Source organism: Pan paniscus, chromosome 18 (genome assembly GCF_029289425.2).
Source record: "Pan paniscus chromosome 18, NHGRI_mPanPan1-v2.0_pri, whole genome shotgun sequence".
NCBI lineage: Eukaryota > Metazoa > Chordata > Mammalia > Primates > Hominidae > Pan > Pan paniscus.
The window spans coordinates 76,270,728-76,295,530 of NC_073267.2; the positions used below are offsets into that span (position 1 = coordinate 76,270,728).

At 38.3% G+C, this 24,803-nt stretch overlaps 1 protein-coding gene across 3 annotated transcripts in view; it reads right to left on the bottom strand.

Moving 5' to 3' along the window:
* Positions 1 to 24,803, bottom strand: part of TERB1 (telomere repeat binding bouquet formation protein 1) — a 46,773-nt gene that overhangs the window by 14,719 nt on the left and 7,251 nt on the right. For all 3 annotated transcript variants that reach the window (XM_055100291.2, XM_055100292.2, XM_008977341.6), the window contains 11 exons: positions 21,429 to 21,539; positions 21,116 to 21,244; positions 19,037 to 19,165; positions 17,095 to 17,155; positions 16,884 to 16,999; positions 16,656 to 16,778; positions 9,729 to 9,881; positions 8,068 to 8,199; positions 5,994 to 6,119; positions 3,451 to 3,611; positions 845 to 1,191 (listed from right to left, as the gene is read on the bottom strand). In XM_055100291.2, the coding sequence (XP_054956266.1) occupies positions 845 to 1,191; positions 3,451 to 3,611; positions 5,994 to 6,119; positions 8,068 to 8,199; positions 9,729 to 9,881; positions 16,656 to 16,778; positions 16,884 to 16,999; positions 17,095 to 17,155; positions 19,037 to 19,165; positions 21,116 to 21,244; positions 21,429 to 21,539 (1,588 nt within the window). The remainder of the gene's footprint in view (positions 1 to 844; positions 1,192 to 3,450; positions 3,612 to 5,993; positions 6,120 to 8,067; positions 8,200 to 9,728; positions 9,882 to 16,655; positions 16,779 to 16,883; positions 17,000 to 17,094; positions 17,156 to 19,036; positions 19,166 to 21,115; positions 21,245 to 21,428; positions 21,540 to 24,803) is intronic.

The following is a 24,803-nucleotide window of genomic DNA, read 5'->3' on the forward strand; positions in this document are numbered from 1 at the left end:
AAGAAAAAGAAAAAAGGAAAAGAAATACGGCTAACTCTATAGGAGAAAGAAGGGTATGGGTGGAAAGCTTGGGATGGAGGTCAAGAAGGCTGGCCCAGGACCATATCTTACTGCTTCCCAATTCCCATACCTGAGCAATCAAGTTAAAATTAACATCAAGAATGGTCTTGAAACAGATAAAAGGGGTGGTATTGGTGTAACCCTTCTTCCTGGTACTTAGTTTACCCTTCAACCTGCCCGAAATGTAGCAGCATCCTCTTCATTTTTCCCAAGTACAGTAACCAACAGAAGAGCACAACCCAATAAAGGGTTTAAGAAAAGCTACAATCCCAGGTCTAGCCCCACAAACTAACTGCAAGGGAAAAAGACTATGTTCTAGAGACAAAGTGCAGGGAACAAACAAAAGGGCAAACCCAAACCAAATTTTCTTCACATCCTATTCCCTTTATCACATTAAATTTAAAAACAGTTTTTGCTATACTGCTGATTATCAATGCATGCATTGTTACTTCAAGTAAAGGGTTTCCGTTTAGGTTTTATTTTCTGAGTATCCTTTCTAAAATTCAAATCTGTTATGCCACTCGATTTAAAATCCTCAATCACTCCCTATACCCTGTGAGTTAAAACCCAAAATCCACAGTATGACATTGCAGGGCCCTAGATTAACTGGCCCATACCTCCCTGTCCAAACTCCTTTCCCAACACTTCCTACTTTAGGCTCTTCCCAAGACCATGTTTCATCATGTCACTTCTACATGCCCAATATTTAACAGTGTGGCATACTGTAGTACACAATAAATGCTTGCTGAATAAATAAAAGTTACACACAATTATTAAACTATACCTTGATTGAGAAACAAAATTCTTTTCAAAAGTAGTTTCTTCATGTAAGTTTTGATTGCAGCTTGACTTGGCTTTATATAAAGTCTTATTTTGCTCACTCTCCCTGTAACAAGCATGGACTGGATTTGTGCTCTTTAACGGTGTCTTCATTTGGTCATCATTTGTACATGCTTTAGACATGACTCCATGGGACTTATAACTCTGTAACTGTCTAGAATGGCTTTTATCCTCATCTTCTGCTTTGCTACCTCGACCAATCTGATCTGCATGGAGATGTTTCCATGTATTCTGAATACTTATGTTCATAGATGAAATATTATCCTGATAGTTTTCTCTTTGTATTTCTTCCTATAGCGTAAAAATGACAAATAATTTCAATATAATCCATTCCCTTTATAATCCAATTTATACTTCATTTAAATAATGAAGAATGAAGAAAAAGTTTATGATTGCCAATAGAACATATATGATAAAAGGCAGTTTACATTAGGAAGAAAAGGGAGTTTATTCATTAAACAATATTGGGACAATTGGGTAGCCATCTGGTGAAAAAATAAGTTGAATATCTCACAGCTTATACAAAGATAAAGTCAAAATGAACCAAATATTTAAATATAAAAACAAAGTCATATATGTTCTAAAAGAAACCATTATATTTTAATATTCTTAAGGGGTATAAGACCTTTCTAAGTATTACCCAAAATTAAATAATAAAACTAATATACTCGACCACATAAAAAAATTTTTTTTTAATTCTTCTAGAGACCAAAAACGTTATTCTGGGCAGGGATCTCAGGAATAAAGAACCAGAAGCAAAACCAAATGACAATCAAAACACCCAGAAATAATATGTATAAAGCATATATCTTAAGCAACAGGATATACATATATATATATTTTTTGAGACAGGGTCTTGCTCTGTTGCCCACACTGGAGTGCAGTGGCATGATCACAGCTCACTGCAGCCTCGACTTCCTGGGCTGAAGCAATCCTCCCGCCTCACCCTCCTGAGTAGCTGGGACCACAGGCATACACCACCACACCTGGCTAATTGTGTATTTTTTTGTAGACACAGGGTTTTGCCATGTTGCCCAAGCTGAAGGATAACTTTTAAAAATAACATTTATAAAAAGCTACTATAATGAAATATGAAAAAAGATCAACGATAGCATGGAAAAGCAGGCACAGAAGATGAACAGATAGTTTATAGGAAAGGAAATATTAATAGCTCTTAAACACAAGAAAAAATGTTTCATCCCACTTAAGATAAATAAATATTAAAGCTACACTGAGATATTTTTCTTCATCTATTACACTCACAAAGATCAAAACGCTGTGGGGAAACATGTACTCTTAAACATTGCTAGTGGGAGTGTAAGTTGATACATCTTCTGTGGTGAAACAATTTGACAGTATCTTTCATAACAAAAACTATGTCTATCTAGGTATTTGAGAGGTACTATTATTTTCTCCATTTATCAATGATGAAACTAAAGCACAAAGAGATTAAATAACTTGCCTAAACTTTCCCTAAAGTTCACAGCATCCATGAATTTGGGTATCTGTGGGAGGTCCTGGAACCAATCCCCCATAGATACCAAGGGTTGACTGTACTTTAAATGGGTGAACTGTACGGTATGTGAATTATATCTCATTAAAACTGTTACAGAATACACACACACACACACACACACACACACGTACATGTGTAGCAGGTATTTAGAGTTGTTTGCAATGGTAAAAATTTAAATATAACTTACATGTCCATCAATAAAGGACTGGTTAAATCAATTATGGCACATCTGCAATAGTGAATACTACTCAGACAATTAAAATAATAAAATCACTATATTATACTAACTTGGACACTATGTTTTGATTTTTTAACATATATGCATATACAAAAACACAAAGCATGCATACATAGAAAAATATATTTATATAAAGAGGAAAGAAGTTATTAGATTATTACTACTTTTCTCTTTCTTGAACCTCAATTATTCAGATGTTAGATCTCTTGGCTCAATATTCCACATTTCCTGTCTTTTCAGTCATCATTTCTACTTTTTAAAAATCTTTTTTTTTTTGTTTTATGTCAAAGCATGATTCTTCCAGTATTACTATGGAGTTTTCCATTTAAAACTATTTAAAACTTTAAAAAATAACTTGGGAAGAAAAAATGTTTTACCCTCCAACCTCTACTGTTAAAAAATATTGGCTGGGCATGGTGGCTCATGCCTGTAATCCCAGCATTTCGGGAGGCTAAGGCAGGGAGATCACTTGAGGTCAGGCATTCAAGACCAGCCTGGCCAACATGAGGAAACCCTGTCTCTACTAAAAATACAAAGAAATTAGCCGGGTGTGGTGGCGCACATCTGTAATCCCAGCTACTTGAAAGACTGAGGCATAAGAATCACTTGAACTTGGGAGGTGGAGGTTGCAGTGAGCCGAGATCGTGCCACTGCACTCCAACCTGGGCAACAGAGCAAGACTCTGTCTCAAAAAAAATTAACAAAAAATTTATATGTCAGTGTAGTATGGAGAAAAAAGAAAGAAATTTTAAAAATTTGAAAAAAGTTCTATATTCTTTAAAACAAAGAATCCAACCTCATTTCCTTCTCTTTCAAGCTGTTCTATTCTGTGTAGAATTTCCTTTGCTTTCCTCCAGTGCTCTTCAAGATTATTCTCCTTCACACTTATGTCCTTTAATTGCTGTGTTTCATTTTCATCAAAAGGATATTCTCCTAGACTTAGAGATAATTTCTCAGCTTTGTAGTATGGGAAAAAACAATGAATGAAAAGTTATGTAAACACTTTATATATAAGGACAACTTCACAGCCCACCCTCTCCTTTCTCGAAATTTTTCCATCCAGACTATCTTAACAGCTTAATTGGTACTGAAAAGTAAGTGGAAGATTACCTAGCAGAGGCCCAGGACTCAAACAGTCATAAATCAGACTTTACTCTTCAGAGTTACAGGAGAAAAAACATGCAAATATGTTATGCCAGACACATAAACACCCTCAGGTACATGGATACTGGTTTTAAAGTAGTTAGTTTTTTAGGCCCGGCACAGTGGCTCACACTTGTAATCCTTGCATTTTGGGATGCCGAGGCGAGAGGATCACTTGAGGTCAGGAGCTCAAGGCCAGCCTGGCCAATATGGTGAAACTCCACCTCTACTAAAAAAAAAAAAAAAAAAAAAAAAAAAAAAATTAGCCAGGCATTGTGGCACGCACCTGTATTCCCAGATAATCCGGAAGTTGAGGCACAAGAATCCCTCAAACCCAGGAGGCACAAGCTGCAGTGAACAGAGACTGAGCCACTGCACTCCAGCCCGGGTGACAGAGTGAGACTTCGTCTCAAAAATAAAGTAGTTTAAAAAAAAAAAAAATGTTCATAAATTGATTCCTTCCTATAATCCTTTTTTTTTTTAAACATACTGTGTCTGCAGTTTTTCTTCCACAAAGATCAAAATTCTCATCATGGACACTGCCCTCTGAGCTCAAGCTACACTGGCCATCAATTCCTTAAGTGCACCAGGTTCCCTCCTATCACAGGGCCTTTGTGCCTCACTGTTGCTTATGCTTGAGACACTCACTGATAACAAATTCCTTTCTTTTCACCTAATTAACTCTAGACATTCAGTTCTCAGCTCAAGAATCACTTCCTCCCAATGCCTTTTCTGCTCCACGTCTAGACCAGATTCCTTTGTTATAGGCTCTTAAAGACCTGTGGTCTATCCCTATATATTTGTTATGTCAATTTATAATAACACATAATCTCATTTTTTGAGTTACTGTCTATTTCTGTAGTTAAAACTAAGCTCTGTGAATACACAGACTGTTTTTTATCACTGTATCCCTGATGTCCCTGATGTCTAGCACTCTGCCTGGTACATAACAGAAACTCAAACTTTTTTTTTTTTTTGAGACAGAGTCTTGCTCTGTCACCCAGGCTGCAGTGCAGTGGCACGATCTTGGCTCACTGCAACCTCTGCCTCCCTGGTTCAAGTAATTCTTCTGCCTCAGCCTCCCGAGTAGCTGGGGCTACAGGCGTGCAACACCAGGCCTGGCTAATTTTTTTTGTATTTTTAGTACAGACAGGGTTTCACCATGTTCGCCAGGCTGGTCTTGAACTCCTGACCTCGTGATCCGCCCGCCTAGGCCTCCGAAAGTGCTGGGATTACAGGCGTGAGCCACCATGCCCAGCCCAAACTTTTTTTTTTTTTTTTTTTGAGACAGAGTCTTGCTCCGTCGCCCAGGCTGGAGTGCAGTGGCGCAATCTCGGCTCACTGCAAGCTCTGCCTCCCGGGTTCACGCCATTCTCCTGCCTCAGCCTCCCGAGTAGCTGGGACTACAGGCGTCTGCCAACACGCCCGGCTAATTTTTTGTATTTTTAGTAGAGACGGGGTTTCACTGTGTTAGTCAGGATGGTCTCAATCTCCTGACCTCGTGATCCGCCTGCCTCGGCCTCCCAAAGTGCTGGGATTACAGGCGTGAGCCACCGCGCCCAGCCCCAAACATTTTTAAATAAATGAATGTACTTATGATTTAACAATAAGTAACCCTTAGTCCACAAATTTAATTCCTGCAAACTAAATTTGTGCACACGGCATAAAATAATGAATTATCTATACTGCTGCTCTCTTCCACATGGGTTTGTATATGCTGAATATACCCTAGTTGTCATGTCCAAATTTTATACTCTGATTTTCTTTTTTTTTTTTTTTGAGACAGGGTCTCACTCTATGACCCAGGCTGGAGGGCCAGTGGTGCAAACACAGCTCACTGCAGCCTCGACCTGAGCAACTCCTGAGCTCAGATGATCCTTCTACCTCAGCTTCCCAAGTAGCTGGCAGGCGTGTGCCACCATGCCCAGATAATTTTTTCTGTATATATATTTTTTTATAGAGACAGAGTTTCTCCATGTTGCCCAGGCTGGTCTTGAACTCCTGGACTCAAGTGATCTGACTGCCTTGGCCTCCCAAAGTGCTGGGATTACAGGCATGAGCCACTGTGCAGGGCCTAGTCTGCTTTTCAAATGTAAGAAGAATCTGAGAGCTATAGGGCCTTGGCTCATGAAAGCAGAAATAAATTCTCCTTTATAAACTTTGGTTGGTATGTTCTTAAAGTAATAGTACACTTACTAATTTTTTTGCAGTTGTGAAGCACAAATGTGGCAGCTTTGTTCAGTTCCTCATTCTGCGATTCAGTTAAGGCTTGAATCATGAGTGGAAGCCCATTGTTTTTAAAAAGGTCATACTGATTTTCCTCTGGAAAACATAAACAAAGAGGACAATGATTTTATCATAAACTATCTATATGAGGTCATAATTCTTCCTTGTGATAATTATGAACATAGTTCAAAATTTTAAAAATAGGCCAGGAATGGTGGCTCACTCTTGTAATCCCAGCACTTTGGGAGGCTGAGATGGGTGGATCACTTGAGGTCAGGAGTTCAAGACCAGCCTAGTCAACATGGTGAAACCCAGTCTCTACAAAAAATACAAAAATTAGCCAGGCATGGTGGCAGGCATTTGTAATCCCAACTTCTCAGGAAATTGAGGCACAATAACTGCTTGAACCTGGGAGGTGGAGGCTGCAGTGAGCTGAGGTCGCACCATTGCACTCCAGTTTGGGCAACAGAGTGAGACTTTGTCTCAAAAAACAAAAACAAAAACAAAACAAAACAACAACAACAAATTTTTAAAATAGAGAAACACATAGTTTCAAAAGGATTTTTTTTTTGAGAGGGAATCTCGCTCTGTCACCCTGACTGAAGTGCAGTGGCACAATCTTGGCTCACTGCAGTCTCCGCCTCCCGGGTTCAAGCAATTCTCTTGCCTCAGCCTCCCGAGTAGCTGGGACTACAGGCACACGCCACCATGCCAAGCTATTTTTTTGTATTTTTAGTAGAGACAGGGTTTCAACATGCTCGCCAAGCTGGTCTTGAACTCCTGACCTCGTGATCTGCCCACCTCAGCCTCTCAAAGTGCTGGAATTACAGGTGTGAGCCACCATGTCCAGCCCCCAAAAGGATTTTTAATATAGAAAATAATTCACTTAAGGCCGGGCTCGGTGGCTCACACCTGTAGTCCCAGCACTTTGGGAGGCCGAGGCAGGCAGATCACCTGAGGTTGGGAGTTCGAGACCAGCCTGACCAACAAGGAGAAACCCCGTCTCTACTAAAAATGCATAATTAGCTGGCCATGGTGGCACATGCCTGTAATCCCAGCTACTCGGGAGGCTGAGACAGGAGAATTGCTTGAACCTGGGAGACGGAGGTTGCAGTGAGCCAAGATTGCACCACTGCACTCCAGCCTGGGCAACAAGAGCAAAACTCTGTCTCAAACAAAAAAAAAAAAAAGAAAGAAAAAGAAAATAATTCACTTACACAAAATACCTGTCTCATAAGTGATCTCAGAAACGCAGCCACAGAGTAGTATCATAACTCATAAGAGTCAACAAACTCACTTGGTTTGAAAAAGGGTATAATCAATCCTAAATTACACAGAGGTTAAGGGAAAGAATAGGTAAATAAACTAATGGAGGGAGTAGAAAGTAAGGGAAGGAAGAAAGAGTGGAAGAAGCAAGAGAGAGCAAAGGGAGGAGAGTGGAAAAGTGAGAGTGGAAAGAGCAGAGAGAGATTAGAAGAGAGAGGGGTAGAGAGGAAAGTGGAGAGAATTGGTAAGAAGGAGTAGATTGAACAGAGGGAGAATGGGAGGAAAGTAGAGGGGAGGAGGAAAATAAAAGGGGGAGAAGAAAGAGAAAAGAGAGAGGAGACAGTAATAGGTAGAAAAAGAAAGAATCTTTGAAAGTTTTAACAAGGAGAACAGAATCAGATTTGTGCAGCAATGTGCAGAGTGGGCTGAAAAATGAAGGTAGAAGGGAAGGAGCTTTCTCCCTGTGCTGCAGTGAGAAAACCACTGCAATAATATTGGTGAAAGATGTTGTGGGTTTGAGGGCCTACTTTGGAAGGGCAGCATTGGAACTGGACAGAAAGGGATCAAGAGTAAACAGAAGTAGAACTACAGGTCTTAATGACTGACTTAATACAATGAGTGAAGGAGAATTAGGAGCTGAAATGACTAATTTGAGGTCTGAATGACTAGGAGAAAAGCAATACTTTTAAGACCTTCACATAACTGGAAGAAAAAAAAAACAGAAGTATATTTCCGCTCTACTATTTTAATAACCACACTCAATAAATCCAATACTTACCACAATCCTCTGTGCAATGACCAAGAGTAAGCATGATGCTAAATTTTTCTCCTGAATCCAGACTTTCATGAAGCAGTAATGCCAGAAGTTTTGAAACAATGTGGTACTTGGAGAGTACTATCCCAAAAGTAGCTATTAGTATAAAATAGGAAAAAAAGATAGTACAAATTTAAAACTTATAAATGTATATATACTATGTATTTTTCAGAGCTTATTCAGGCAGAATGTTATATATCTATATAAAATTAAATATACACATATCATAACATCTAATAAATATATGTATGTGTGAATATAAATAAAATATAAATTCATTGTAATAAGATGGCGGCCTATTACTATAACCCTCATTACTCTTTCTTCCCATACTAAAGACATATTACTAAAGCAAATTTTTTGAAGAATTTTTTTCTTAATTGTTCTGCAGAATGCTGTGAAGATGAAGTAACACTAACTTCCTAAAAGCTGAGTATGCTTACTCTCCCCTTACATACCTCTTCTTATCTAGATTGGATAGTAAAGACTTTCCTACATAATCAGTTCCTGCTGTCATTTAAAATACACTATTAACTGACCACAGTTCTACTGACTTACTGATGCAATGAAGCATATGCAAAGCTATGCTGAGATGTGACAAAAGTCAAAAAGACCACCATTTTAAGCTATACTTCTCCAAATGTGGCTTTTAACAGAGTTCACCCAGAGTCTAACAATACTAATATCAACAAAAAAGTTGTGAATTCCTGAAGGGACTACATCTTAATCATTTTTGTACTTGTAAAGCTCCGCACATAGCAGGTCCTCAATAACCACTTTTTAAAAAACCATCTATTTTTTGCTCCCTAGTTGTTTGTGAATAATAATAGAGTTTCTTACTCTTCAGTGTTTGCGCATGTGAGAAGCAGCAGCCATGAGTTCAAGTCTGGTTCTGCCACTCACTAGTAATGCTGTGTTGGGTAAATCTGACCTCATACTTAGCGGAAAGAGATGTATTCTTTACATAAATTGGGTTTCCATTCTTAATCTCAAAAATATCCCTTGGTTTCTCATTTGAAAATTTTAATTTTTTTTTTTTTTGAGAGATGGAGTCTCGATATGTTGACCAAGCTGGTCTCAAACTCCTGGCCTCAAGCAATCCTCCTATCTTGGCCTTCCAAAGTGCTGGGATTACAGGTGTGAGCCACCACACACAGCCTGAAATTTTTAATTTAATGCTGCCTTTTTTTCCAGATGGAGTTTTGTACTTGTCACCCAGGCTGGAGTGCAGTGGCGTGATCTCAGCTCCCTCACTGCAACCTCCACCTCCCAGGTTCAAGCGATTCTCTTGTCTTGGCCTCCTGAGTAGCTGGAATTACAGGCACCCGCCACCACGTTTGGCTAATTTTTGTATTTTTAGTACAGATTAGGTTTCACCATGTTGGCCAGGCTGGTCTTGAACTCCTGACCTCAGGTGATCTGCCCGCCTTGGCCTCCCAAAGTGCTGGGATTACAGGCATGAGCTACTGCGTCCAGCCATGTTGGATACTTTCTAATACTTCCTTCCACCTGTGAGAAACTGTTAGTCTAAACCATGTTACTATTCAATCTACTATTTCAACACTGTTCATGCTATATTCAAACAAAATTCAATTTCAAAAAAACTAGTAAGCACTGTCACTCACGATTATCAGCAATGCATGCATCCACAGTCTTTGTCACAACCACTGCAAGTTTAGCACTGGAAAGAGTCTCGTGTGAATCAGATTCCAGTTGCATGAGAACTTGAGACAATACATCCAGTCCACCCACAGATACGAAGTATTTCTGAACATATGCTTAAAGAATAAAGTAGCAAAACTATTAATATTTCAAACAAGACAGCTGAATGTCTTGTTCAATAAATCTGCATTAAATATAACATTGACCTTTTCAAATACTTTCTAAAAATCCCAAAATTAAAGAACTAAAAATCCAATCTTTACCTGTGCATATAAATAATCATAAAATAGATTACTTATTATGTATCTTACTTTGACACAGTAAAACTACAGTATTTCTTGTGTACTAGAAATCTTTTTTGTTTCATTTAGTAAGAACTGCTCTATTTTGTAAGAAGGGCATTATTAAGCTGTCCTTTAGGCCAAGCATGGTGGCTCATGCCTGTAATCCCAGCACTTTGGGAGGCCGAGATAGGCAGATTGCTTGAGTCAGGAGTTCAAGACCAGCCTGGCCAACATGCTGAAACCCCATCTCTACTAAAAATAAAAATAATAAGCTGGGTGTGGTGGTGCATGCCTATAATCTCAGTTACTCAGGTGGCTGAGGCAGGAGGACCACTTGAACCTGGGAGGCGGAGGTTGCAATGAGCTGAGCTCACACTACTGTACTCCAGCCTGGGTGACAGAGTAAGACTCTGTCTCAAAAAACAAACAAACAAAAACAAAACAAAAAAACAAACAAAAAAACCTAACCCTCAACATTATTAAACAAGTCTTTCAATAGAGTTATAAAGAATACATTCATTCATTTATCTTGGTAATTGGCAAGCTGCCTATTTTCTGCAATCCAACATAACTAATTCCTCAGATTGACTCTTCAAGATGCAAAGTAATTTAACTGTTCTAAAAGAGCATACATCTCATCCATCATATTTACACCTAATTCTTTTACTTCTTGGAGCATAAAATTATAACAGATCCCTGAGAGTCGTAACTATTCCAAGCAAAGATTCAATGACCGGTATCTATTTTTTTAAGTCTGAAGTCTTTTGTTCCCTAGTGGAAAATAATTCTGGGCCAGGCACCATGGCTCATGCCTTTAATGACTACAGGCGTGCACCACCATGCCCAGCTAGAAATTTTTGTATTTTTGGTAGAGACAGGGTTTGACCATGTTCCCCAGGCTGGTCTCAAACTCCTGAACTAAAGCAACCTGCCTGCCTCGGCCTCCCAAAGTGTTGGGATTACAGGCGTGAGCCATGGTGCCCAGCCCAGAAACATTATTTAAGGGCAGGCAAACATTTTCAATATTATGGTGGCTCCAAAATAGACTTCTTTCCTAGAAAGTATTTTCATTTTTTAAAAATCTTCAAAAAAGAGGCTGGGTGTGGTAGTAGCTCATGTCTGTAATCCTAGCATTTTTGAGAGGCTGAGGCAGGAGGATTGCTTGAATTCAGAAGTTCAATATCAGCCTGGGCAACATAGTGAGACCCCATCTCTACAAAATAAAAAAAAAAATTGAAAATTAGCCAGGCTCAGTGGTGTGTGCCTGTAGTCCCAGCACCTCGGGAGGCTAAGGCAGGGGGATCGCTTAGGCCCAGAAGTTTGAGGCTGCAGTGACCCATGATTGTGCCACTGTACTCTAGCCGGGGTGACAGAGTGAGTGAGACTCTAGCTCAAAAAAAAAAAAAAAGCACTTGTTAATGCATTGATGAAAATGGCAGTGTGTTACCACAGATTCTTAGTTATAGCCTAAGTGACAAAAACTCAGGCATATAAGCAGAAGAACATCCTAGACCACATTTATTGTACACTGAATATTTCAGATTTCCTCTGATCTGTAGTTTACTGAGGGTAATGACGTTCTATAACTATCACTCATTAAAGTTGGCTTTTAGAGATAAAGGGACTGTTAGGGTATCATGGAAATAGATTCCAATTTTTTTTGAATTCTAGAGATACATCCTTTGCATGTGACATATGAGTATTTGTTTCAAACACTTGAATATAGATATACATCAGCAATGTGTGAAAGTTCTAGTTGTTCCATATCCTTGCCAATATTTAACATGACCATTTTTTATTTTTAACATGCTAGTGGTGTGTAGTAGTATCTCCATGGGATTTTAATTTGGATTTCTCTGATAACTAATTATTTCTTGAGCATTTTTTTCCTGAGACAAAGTCTTGTTCTGGCTCTGTCACCCAGGCTGGAGTGCAGTAGCGTGATCGTGGCTTACTGTAAGTTTGAACTCCTGGACTCAAGTGATTCTCTTGCCTCAGTTTCCTGAGTAACTAGGACTAAAACAGGTGCATGCCACCATATTTGGCTAATTTTTAGAATTTTCTTGTAGAGACAAGGTCTCACTACGTTGCCCAGTCTGGTCTCAAACTCCTGGGCTCAAGCGATTCTTCCTCCTTGGCCTTCCAAAGCACTGGGATTACAGGCATAAGCCACCATGCCCAGCCAATCTTAAACATCTTTTCAAGTGCTTATTTAATATTCATATCTTCTTTGGCGAAGTATCTGTTCAAATCTTTTGCCCATTTTTTTAATCATCAGGTTGCTTTTGTCTTCTTACTGATTTATAAGAGCTGTTTACAAGTTTCTGGGTACAAATTCTTTTTTTTTTTTTTTTTTTTTTTTTGAGACAGAGTCTCTCTCTGTCGCCCAGGCTGGAGTGCAGTGGCGCAATCTTGGCTCACTGCAAGCTCCACCTCCTGGGTTCATGCCATTCTCCTGTCTCAGCCTCTTGAGTAGCTGGGACTACAGGCGCCCACCACCACGCCCGGCTAATTTTTTTGTATTTTTAGGAGAGACGGGGTTTCACCGTGTTAGCCAGGATAGTCTCAATCTCCTGACCTCGTGATCCACCTGTCTCGGCCTCCCAAAGTGCTGGCATTACAGGGGTGAGCCACCGTGCTGGGCCCAAATTCTTAATCAGATAAATGTTTCTTAAATATTTTCTCTCAGTCTAGCTTACCTTTCATCCTCATAGCAAGCTCTTCCGAAGAGCAAAATTATTTCAATGAAGTCCAATTTATCATTTTTTCTTTAGTTATTTATGCTTTTTGTGTCCTTAGAAACCTTTGCCTACCCCCAAGGTGTGAGAATCTTCTGCTTTTGTCAACGTTTTATATTTTTCACTCTTATACTTATTTAAGTCTATGAACCATTTCAAGTTAGTTTTTGTATACTGTATAAGGGTTCAGATTCATATTTTGCATATAGATACCCACTTTTTCTAGCATTATTTGTTGAAAATATCTTTTCCTCCACAGAATTGCAATGGCATTTTTGTAGACAATCAACAACAATATATGTATGAGTCTATTTCTGGGCTCTCACTTTTGTTTCCTTAATCTGTAAGTCTACAAGGCCAGGTGCGGTGGCTCATGCCTGTAATCCCAGCACTTTGGGAGGCCAAGGTGGGAGGATCACTTGAGATTAGGAGTTCAAGACCAGCCTGGCCAACATGGTGAAACCCCATCTCTACTAAAAATACAAAAATTAGCCAGGCTTGGTGGCGGGCACCCGTAATCCCAGCTACTCAGGAGGCTGAGACAGGAGAATCACTTGAACCTGGGAGGTGGAGGTTGTAGTGAGTCAAGACTGTACCATGCACGCCAGCCTGGGCAACTAGAGTGAAATTCTGTCTCAAAAAAAAAAAAAAAGAATCTGTAAGTCTATACCTACACCAATGCCACGCTTTCTTGATTTCTGTATAAGTATTAAAATCAGGCAACACAGTCCTACGGTTTTATACTTTTTTCCCCAAAAGTTTCAATTATCCTAGCCCCTTTGCATTCCATGTAAGTTTTAGAAGCAGCTTGTTAATTTCTAGAGAAAAATCTGCTGGGATTTTGCTTGGGAATTCCATGAATCTAGAGATGAATTTGAAAGTGACGTTCTTACAGTGTTGAGTCTTACAATCCAGAGTATTATATATCTTTTTTATTTTTGTTACTCTGTGTGTGTGTGGCTGGGGCGTGTGTTACAGGATCTCCCTGTTGCCCAGGCTGGAGTGCCATAGCACAATCATAACTCACTGCAGCCTTGACCTCCCAGGCTCAAGTAATCCTCCCAAGTAGTTCAGACTACAGGTGTGAACCATTACACCTGGCTAGTTTTTAAATTTTTCTGTAGATACAGGGTCTTTCTATGTTGCCCAGGCTGGTCTTGAACTCCTAGATTCAAGTGGTCCTCCTGCCTCAGCCTCCCAAAGTGCTGGGATTATAGGCATAAGGCACTACACCTAGTCTCTTGTCTTTTTTCCAGTCTCAAGGGGAAAACATTAAGTCTTTCACCGTTAAGTGTGTTACTTGTAGTATTTTGTAGAGGTCGTTTATCACATTAAGGAAGTTTCCTTCTGTTCCTAGTTTACCATGAGTTTACAGATGTAGGTTGAATTATGTCAAATGCTTTTCCTGCATCTATTGAAATTATCATATTGTTCTTCTTTTCTAGACTGTTAATATGATGAATTTTCTAATGTTAAACCAGTCTTGCATTCCTGGGATACACGCCACTTGGTCATAACATATTATCTTTTCTATATATTGCTAAATTAGATTTGTTAATATTTTGTTAAGGATTTTTACATCTATGTTCATAGAGCTATTAGCCAACAGTTTCTCGTAATGTTGTTTCTGGGTTCTGATATCGGTGTAATGCTGGCCTTATATGTTGGGAAGTGTTTCTCTCACTTCTATTTCCTGGAATAATGTATGTGAAGTTATTTGTTTGTTTCCTGAAATGTTTAGCAGAATTCGCCAATGTAACCATTAAGGCCTGGAATTTCCTAAGCTAAGGTTTTGTTTTGCGTTTTGTTGTTGTTGTTGTTTTTTAGAGGTGGGTTCTTGCTATGTTGCCCAGGCTGCAGTGGCTATTCTCAGGTATGATAATAGCACACTATACCCTTGAACTTCTAGGCTCAAGTGATCCTCCCACCTTAGTCTCCCAATAGCTGGGACTACAGGCATGCGCCACCGTGCCCAGTTTGTGTTAAGGTTTTAAACTACAAATTTGACTTCTTTAACAGATATAGGAATATTCAGGTTACTATTTCTTCTTGGGTGAGCTTTGTTTGGTAGTTTGTATCTTTCAAAGAATCTGTCCAACTCATCTAAGTTGTTAAATGTCATGACATAAAGCTGTTTCTACTATTCTTTTATTACTCTTTTAATATCTGTTAAGATCTATAGTGATGTCACCTTTCATTTCTGGCACAGGTAATCTGAGCTTTCTCTCATTACTTTGTGATCAGTCTGGCTAGAGGATCACTTTTATTGATTTTTTCAAAGAATTAGCTCATGTTTCCATTATTTTTCTCTATTTCACGATTTCTAATCTTCTCTTCATTATTTCCTTTGTTATGCTTATTTTAACTTACTTGGTTTGCTAATTTCTTAGGTAGAAGCTAATATGGTTTTTTTGGGTTTTTTTTTTTTTTTTTTGAGACAGAATCTGTCTCTGTTGCTCAAGCTGGAGTGCAGTGGTACGATCTTGGCTCACTGCAAGCCCTGCCTCCCAGGTTCAAGTGATTCTCCTGCCTCAGCCACCCGAGTAGCCGGGATTACATGTGCACACCACCACACCAGGCTAATTTTTTTGTATTTTTAGTAGAGACAAGGTTTCGTCACGTTGGCCAGGCTGGTCTGGAACTCCTGACCTCAAGTGATCCTCCACCTCGGACTCCCAAAGTGCTGGGATTACAGGTGTGAGCTACCACACCCAGCCAGAAGCTAGTATAATTGACTTGAGACCTTTCTTCTTTTCTTATACAAGGCTTAATACTATAAATTTCCCTCTAAACACTGTTTTGCAGCATCCCACAGATTTCTTTTAATTTTTAATTTTTTTTTTTTTTTTTGAGACGGAGTCTCATTCTGTCACCCAGGCTGGAGTGCAGTGGTGTGATCTCAGCCTCTGCAGGTTCAAGAGATTCTCCTGCCTCCGCCTCCTGAGTAGCTAGGATTACAGGTGCCCGGCTAATTTTTGTATTTTCAGTAGAGACAAGGTTTCACATGTTGGTCAGGCTGGTCTCAAACTCCTGACCTCAAGCGATCCACCTGCCTCAGCCTCCCAAAGTGCTGGGATTACAGGTGTGACCCACTGCGTCTGGCTTTTTTTTTTTTTTTTTTTGAGACAGTCTCATTCTGTTGCCCAGGATGGAGTGCAATGGTGTGATCTTGGCTCACTGCAACTTCCGTCTCCTGGGCTCACGCGATTCTCCTGCCTCAGCCTCCCAAGTAGCTCGGATTATAGGTGTCTGCCACCATGCCCAGCTAATTGTTGCCAACATGCCCAGCTAATTTCTGTATTTTTAGTAGAGATGGGGTTTTACCATGTTGGTCAGGCTGGTCTTGAACTCCTGACCTCAAGTGATCCACCTGCCTCAGTCTTCCAAAGTGCTGGGATTATAGGCGTGAGCCACCATGCCTGGCCTAATGTTGTATTTTCATTATCATTCAGTTAGAAACATTTTATAATTTTCCTTATGATTTATGCATTGACTCACAGATTTTAGTACTAAGTTGTTTAATTACCAGATATTTGGGGCTTTTCTAGATGTTTTGTTTTTATTCATTTCTAATTTAATTACCTTGTGATCAGAGAACACACTCTATGGGTTTTTAGTCTTGCTATCTGGTTTCTCCGTTTTATGAGAGTATCTGGGGAGATTAAAAAAATGATGCTGCTACCACCATCTTCCCAATATCCTTCTAAAAATATCTACTTTTAAGATTTTCTTATCTTTAAGAGTCTAAATACATCCAAAATAACCCAAATTACAAGAATTCAATTGATTCAATAATAAATTCAACAGTTTTTATTATGCTTTGAAATATGTTTCTTCAACTATGACCTAGAAAATAACGAACACTTACTGTTATTTGCAAGAGTGAGTCCAATAAATGAGCAAATAGGGCGAATTATCTCAGGTGTCATGCAATTTTTTAGCCATTCATTAGCATGTGGAAAAAGGGAACAGCAAAACATTTGATTCTCATCTGAAAGAAGACAAAGTCAATCATGACTTAATATGACAATTGGAAAATATCAGTTTTCATTTGTTTTTATCTTTATTTTTATATTTAAACATGACAGATAATTACCATTTTGAGGATTGTTGACACAGACACACAGAGTACTACACACTGAAGACCACAACTGATAACTCTGGAAAACATTTTTATCTGACAAATCCAACTCATGTTTTGAAATAACTGTCCTATTAGGTCAAAAAGAAAAGAAAGTAAATTAATACAAATGTGTTAAGGTCCTAAGTAGTGAATAATTAACAAAAAGAAATTTGTATTTGTTTACCTGAATAACCGTGACAGAACTGTAATACAACCTGTTTCTCTCACGAGTGTTTGTCCGGTCCCTTAAAAAAATAGCCATATAAAAATATGAGTTTTATTTACAAATAGTCTTGCAGAAATGAAGAACAGTTAAGTTTTATTTTAATAAATAACTTTTAAACAACTTTAAAGTATTACAAAGTATAACATAGAATTATGGTGGATAAAAATCTGTAATCAAGATTATTATGAAAAATATGTCACTACTGCTTAGAGACTAATTGTATTCAAATTTCCTCTAAAAATTACAAAACTCTTACTTTGCATCATGGTTCTGTGTTGCAGTATCAAGATAAGTTCCAAAATGGAAAAATAAATAAATTCAACCTTTTCTAGTTTTTCCAAAATAAAACAAAATCTAGAAACATTTTTTTTAAGTGCACGCCCGGCAAGAAGGCGCCTCCTCAGGCCTCTCTGGCAAGAGGCTTAGCTGAATTACCTGAGCCTGCTCAGACTACCATTGTGCCTGGGTCTGTGATCCTCCCCATGGAAACAATAATAGCAGAGGACTAGAGGGGTGAGAGACCAGCCACTGCTAGCAGAAGAAGGCGAGGCTTGATTCATCCCCTTCAAAGGATACAACCTGATGCCTCGCTTCCCTGAGGCTGCCCTACCCCCACCCAACACCCTGGGGGTTTGGGCCTTGAGCCCTACAACCACCCAGACTTCCCCCTCTATTGATGCCCACATTTCCCCTCTAGCAGGAAGGGTGGCATGAGAGAGTCTGCTGGTACTGAATATGGTCGTGCTGGGACCTGGGAGACATGGGGAAGGGGTTACACAGCCTTGGCCTCCCCAAGTGCTGGGGTTACAGATGTGACCTGCTGTGCCTACCTAGAAGCATTTCTTTTTTTTGAGGCAGAGTCTCGCTCTGTCACTCAGACTGGAGTACAGTGGCTTGATCACAGCTCATTGCAGCCTCAACCTCCAGAGCTCACTCAATTATCCCACCTCAGCCTCCCAAGTAGCTGGTAGTACAGGTGTGTGCCACCACACCCAGTTAATTTTTCTTTTTCTTTCTTTTTTTTTTTTTTTATTTCTTTGTAGAGAGACAAGGTCTCAGTATGTTACCTAGGCTGGTTTCAAACTCCTGGGCTTAAGGGATCCTCCCACCTTGGCCTCCCAAAATGCTGGGATTACAGGGATGATCCACCACCCCGGCCTAGAAACATTTTAAATGCTTACAGAATTTCTAACAGTTTGAAGAATTAAAATTTTAAAGAGTTAAAAAATAACTGAGCAGTAAGTATATGGGAACATTCTATATTCTCTTTGCCACTTTTCTGTAAATCTAAAATTATTCCCAAATAAAAACCATTGCTGGCTTACACCGTAAACACTGTAACTAAATGGTCAATTCAGCAGAAAATCAAATAAACTAATTCATTAAATGCCTCTCTTTTTCTCTTTAAACCTGTTACCTTTCAATGCTAAGTACTATAAATTACTTTATTTCTTAAAATTAATAAGTATTGAATGCTTAAATACATGCTAATAACCCACTTTTCTTTAAATTAGTATTCCTCAGAGGTGAGGTTAAAAAAAGACACTGGGCTGGGAACAGTGGCTCACGCCTGTAATCCCAGCACTATTTGAGACCAGCCTGGCCAACATGGTGCAACCCCTGTCTCTACTAAAAATCCAAAAATTAGTTGGGCATGATAGCATGTGCCTGTAATCCCAGCTACTCAGTAGGCTGAGGCAGGAGAATCACTTGAACCGGGTGGCAGAGGTTGCAGTAAGCCAAGATCATGCCACTGCACTCCACCTTGGGTGCCAGAGCAAGACTCTGTCTCCAAAAACACAAAAAAACAAAACTGATATAAGAACTCAAATAAAAAATTAATAATGGCTGTTCCAATTGATTAAAGTGTTTTCAAATAGTCATAAGAGAATGTACTTACTATTATTTGAAACCAGAACCAAAATAACATAAACAGACATTCTTTTCAAATTTATGTTTGAATCATTAGATAAGAACCAAGTTAAGTCTTCAAACAACTCTGAAGTACACAAAGTCTGCTGACAGTAAACTGAAATATAAAATATAATTTTAATTTCAATGCATTGTCACAAACATGCTTTAAAATATGCTGAACAAAATAAAAAATTGCCTAACTGGCGATGGTTCTTAACCAAATCTCATTTAATTGATATTTACTAGTCATACAACAAAATTTCTGACAAACTGATATGCGCTTACTCAATTAGCAAAGAAGCAGAATATTAATCAAAAGTACTTAATCTAGGCTCCAAAACACATACTGAAATCCCCTAGAATTTACAATAAAAAACTTATCTGAATAAAAAATTAAATAAAATTTAGCAAAAAAAAAAAAACACTTTAAAGGATGAGTAACAAAACATAGCAAGAAAAACAATTCAAGAAAATTCAGAAACCTACTTTGGAAAACAGAGGGACAAGCAATATTTGTGCTATGTTCTGAGACTTTCCTAGAAATAAAAATCTTTTCAAAAATCATACTACCTGATAGTTTTTGTGTGTGTGTGATAACGCAACAAGCAGAATTTTACAAAAATAATATAGACATAAAGATACAATCAACATTTCATCCAGTTCCTAGAACCAGCCATTAGACCCTATCTCAAAGGCAAGGACTAAGCCAGGCACAGAAAGACAAACATCATGTTCTCACTTATTTGTGGGATCTAGAAATCAAAACAATTGAACTCATGGAGATAGATGATTACCAGAGGCTGGGAAGGGTAGTGGGAAGTGGTGGGTATGGTACCAAAAAAAAAAAAAAAAAAAAGGAAAGAATGACTAAGACTTACTATTTGATAGCATAACAAAATAACCATAATCAATAATAATTTAATTGTACACTTTAAAATAACTAAAGAGTATAATTGGATTGTTTGTGTAACATAATGAATAAATGCTTCAGTGGATGGAAACCCCATTCTCCATGCCGTGATTATGCACTGCATGTCTGTATCAAAACATCTCATGCACCCTATAAATATATACATCTATTATATAGCCACAAAAATTAAAAATAAATTTTAAAAAAAATTCAGGGACTATATCTTACTTATACCTGTATCCCCAATGCCTTGCACAAAGATTGGTTCCTAAAAGGTGATTTTTTTTTTTTTTGAGACAGGGTCTTACTCTGTGGTCTGTCACCCAGGTTAGAGTGCAGTGGCCCACTGCCACCTCCACCTCCCAGGCTCAAGCAATCTCCCACCTCGGCCTCCCAAGTAGCTGGGACCACAGGTGCACACTACCATGCCTGGCTGATTATTTGTATTTTTGGTAGAGATGGGGTATCACCATGTTGTCCAGGCTGGTCTCAAACTCCTGAGGTCAAGTGATCCACCTGCCTCAGCCTCCCAAAGTGCTGGGATTATAGGCGTGAGCCACCACGCCTGGCTGATGAAGAAATATTTAATAAATAAAAATATAAGAATATAAAGTTGGTCTGACAAAACAATGGTTTATATTCATCCTCATTTTAGATACACTGCAGAAGAGTGTTCTTGCCAATGTGAATTTCTATACCCAAAGCATATTTACCCACACATGACATGGTTGTGGGTTATCTTCATCCTTTGATCTGGAAAGAAGATGAAAGAGAAAGGAAAAGACAGGGAAAAGGGAAGGGAAGGAAAAAGGGAAGGGAAGGAAAAAGGGGAGGGGGGCAAAGGAGAAAGGGGAGAGGAGGGGAGGAGAAGGGAAAGGAGGGAGGGGAAGGGAAGAGAAAAGAAAGAAAGAGAAAGAGAGAGAGAAAGAAGAAAGGAAAGGCAAGGAAAGGAATGGAAAGGAAAGGAAACGAAAGGAAAGGAAAGGAAGGAAAGAGAGAGAAAGAGAGAAAGGAAGGGAGGGGGGAAGGAGGCTAGATAAAATTATTCAAACGTAAAAAAAAGGAAAGGAAATTAACTATAAAATTATTTTTGAGTATACTGTAAAAATATAACACAATGCTTAAAGTATAATGAAATAAAGTTTTATATTTTACCATTTTTCTCTGCAATAGCTCCTAATGTATATAAGGCTGCTTCTTTTACCATGCTATGTTCACTTGACTTCGCAAGATTTTTTACAAACATCAAACCACCAATTTCCCGAAAATAAACACTTGCATTACCTGTAGGATGTGCAGAAAAAAACAAAATAGAAATGATATTTATTTTCAGGGATAAAATAAATCACATGAAGACGTAACATGATATGTAGAATAACTGAATGGAAGATAAAGAACTATGCTTATTTGATATATCAGAGTACTAAAGAACTAGAATCACAGATAAAAATTCACTATTATATCTTACTGTTTTGTTGACAAATTGAATGAATAGTGACCAAAGCTTCCTTTTGTGAAAAAGCATTATCCATTTGATACTTTAGACACTCCAATAATAAGTTCAGGTCAGTCTTCATTTCTAAAGAACAAAAATGTCATTATTTTAAACCAAAAGGTTTATTTCATAAACTAACCATTCAAATTTCACTTACTAAATACATATCTTTGGAATGGTCAACTTTTAAAGTAATAGGCAGGTATTACTTTTATAATCCAACAACCATGTATTTTTTTTAAAAATGTTCTTTAAATAAAATAACTTAAAATGAACATCTTATAGTTCTTTGAGTTTCCCTTTTTATAAATATAGGAATAGAAAGTCCAAATATTATTCTCTTTAAGTAAAGCCACACTGGTTTAAATATCTGTCATTTAGAAAAAAAAAGTAGATAAAAATGAAAATAACAACATATGAGAATTTGTGGGATGCTACAAAAACAGTATTTAAGATGAAAGGTCTCAGATCAATGACATCAGCTCCCACCTAGGAAATTAGAAAAAGAACAAATTAAACCCAATATAGGTACAAGAAAGGAAATTATAAAGATGTAAGCTGAAACCAGTGAAACAGAAAACAAATACAGAGGAAGTTCTTTGAGAAGAGCAACAAAACTGATAAACTTCTAGCCAGACGAATTAGGAAAAAAGGAGTAAAGACACAAATTACCAATATCAGAAATGAGAGAGATGGCATTACCACATTCCACAGATATTCAGAAGATATTAAGGGAGTACTACGTACAATTTCGTACCTACAGATTGAACAACTTAGGTGAAATGACATCATCAAAACTCACCCAAGAAGAAAAAGACAACTTGAATAGTCCTATATCTATGAAAGAAGTTGAATTAAGAGTTAAAAACTTTTCCTCAAAGAAAACTCTAGGTTCAGATGGTTTCATCTGTAAATTCTACCAAACATTTAAGGAGGGAATAATATAAATTCTACTCAATTTTTTTCAAAAGTTTAAGAGAAGGAATACTTCCCAACTTATTCTATGAGGCTGGTATTACCTTTATACCAAAACGGAAGCCATTAGCAACAAAACTACAGACCAGTTTCCCTCATGAACATACATGCAAAAAGTCTAAACAATTTTAGCAAATTGAATCCAACAATATATTAAAATAAAAATACATCACGACTAAGTGGGTTTATCCCAGAAATACAAGGTTGATTTATGATTTAAAAAAAATCAATGTAACAAAACTTAAACAGGAAAACCTTTTGGTCATCTCAATAGATGTAAAAACAGCATCTGATAAAATCCAACATGCATCCCTGATTAAAGAAAAATATTCCGCAAATTTGGAATAGAAAGGAACTTCCTCAACCTGGCAAAGTGCATTTACAGTTGAAAACCCTACAGCAAACATCATACTTAACAGGGAGAGACTGAATATCTTCTCTCTAAAACCAGGTATAAGACAGAGATGTTTGTTCGTATCACCACTCCTATATAACATTGTCCCGAAGAGTCTAGCCAGTGCCGTCAGGTAAGAAAAAAGAAATAAAAGGCACCCAAATTGGCAAGGAAGTATTTGAATTTGCATACAACATGATCTTCTATATAACTGGATGGAATCTACAGAAAGCTACTAGAATCAGTGAACTAAGTTTTCCAGATAACTCTTTAATACATAAAAATAGATTGTACAGCCAAGTGTTGCTTAATGATGGGGATACATTCTGAGAAAAGCATCATTAGTTGATTTTATCATTGTATCAACATCATAGACTTTACTTACACAAACCTAGATGAGTTTATTACACATCTAGGTTATATGGATAGCTATTGCTCCTAGGCTACAAACCTACACAGCATGTTACTGTATTGAATAATATAGTCAATTGTAATACAATGGCAAATTTTTGTATATCTAAACACATCTAAACATAGAAAAGCTATAATACAGATTATTTTTTAGAAGATATATCCAGAAGCTGATATGGGTGCATCAGCGAGTGAGTGGTGAGTGAATGTGAAGGCCTAAGACATTATTGTACACTACTGTAGACTTTATACTACTCAATTTATTTTTAAATTTTTATTTTATTTTATAAAATTTTATTTTATTTTATTTTGCACTCCAGCCTGGACAATAAGAGCAAGACTCTGTCTCAAAAAAACAAAACAAAAAAAATTTAGAGTTCTGAAAGATATAGGATGAAGGGTGGATATAATATAGAGGAGCATACTAAGAGAAATTAAGATGTATCATCAATCAATACAGTACTTAGTCTCACTCTTTGTTTTGTGGTTTGGTTTTTTTTTTTTTTTTTTTTGAGATGGAGTCTCGCTTTCTCGCCCAGGCTGGAGCGCAGTGGTGCTATCTCACTCACTGCAACCTCTGCCTCCTAGGTTCAAGTGATTCTCCTGCCTCAGCCTCCCGAATAGCTGGGATTACAAGTGCCCACCGCCATGCCCGGCTAATTTTCTGTATTTTTAGGAGAGATGGGATTTCACCATGTTGGCCAGGCTGGTCTCAAACTCCTGACCTCAGGTGATCCACCTGCTTCGGCCTCCCAAAATGCTGGGATTACAAGCATGAGCCACTGCACCCGGACTGGTTTTTTTTTGAAATGGAGTCTCACTCTGTCACCCAAGCTGGAGCACAGTGGCACAATCTTGGCTCACTGCAACCTCTGCCTCCCGGGCTCAAGCAATTCTCCCACCTCAGCCTCCCAAGGAGCTGGGATTACAGGTGTGCACCACCACGCCCAGCTAAATTTTTTGTATTTTAGTAGAGACAGGGTTTCACCATATTGCCCAGGGTGGTTTCGAACTCCTGAGCTCAGGCAATCCATCTGCCCTGGCCTCCCAAAGTGTTGGGATTACAGACGTGAGCCACCACGCCCGGCCATAGTCTCACTGTTGAAAGAAATTCAACTGTCAATTTGTTTCAATGAAATAATTCATGACAAAATTTGTTAGTGAAAAACCATAGTACAAAGGTTATCACTAAGATGCTTTTAGCAACAGCAAATATTTATTTATCATTTTGTACACTAACAGACACTATAAGAAGGTAAGTTTGACTATGGATACCAATAAGCCACATCAACGTGCCAAAGAAAATTTTTGATGGAGCATAATGATTTTCAGTTCTAGGCACAATGCAGGCAGGATACAAGAGACTTTTCTTCTCTTTTCTTTTCTTTTCTTTTGAGACAGGGTCTCACTATATTGCCCAGGCTGGAGTGCAGTGGTGCAATCACAGGGCACTGTAGCCTCAACCTCCTGGGCTCAAGGGATCCTCCCACCTCAGCCTCCCAAGTAGCCAGGAATACACGCACATGCCACCACGCCTGGCTAATTTTTATATTTTTTGTATAAACGGG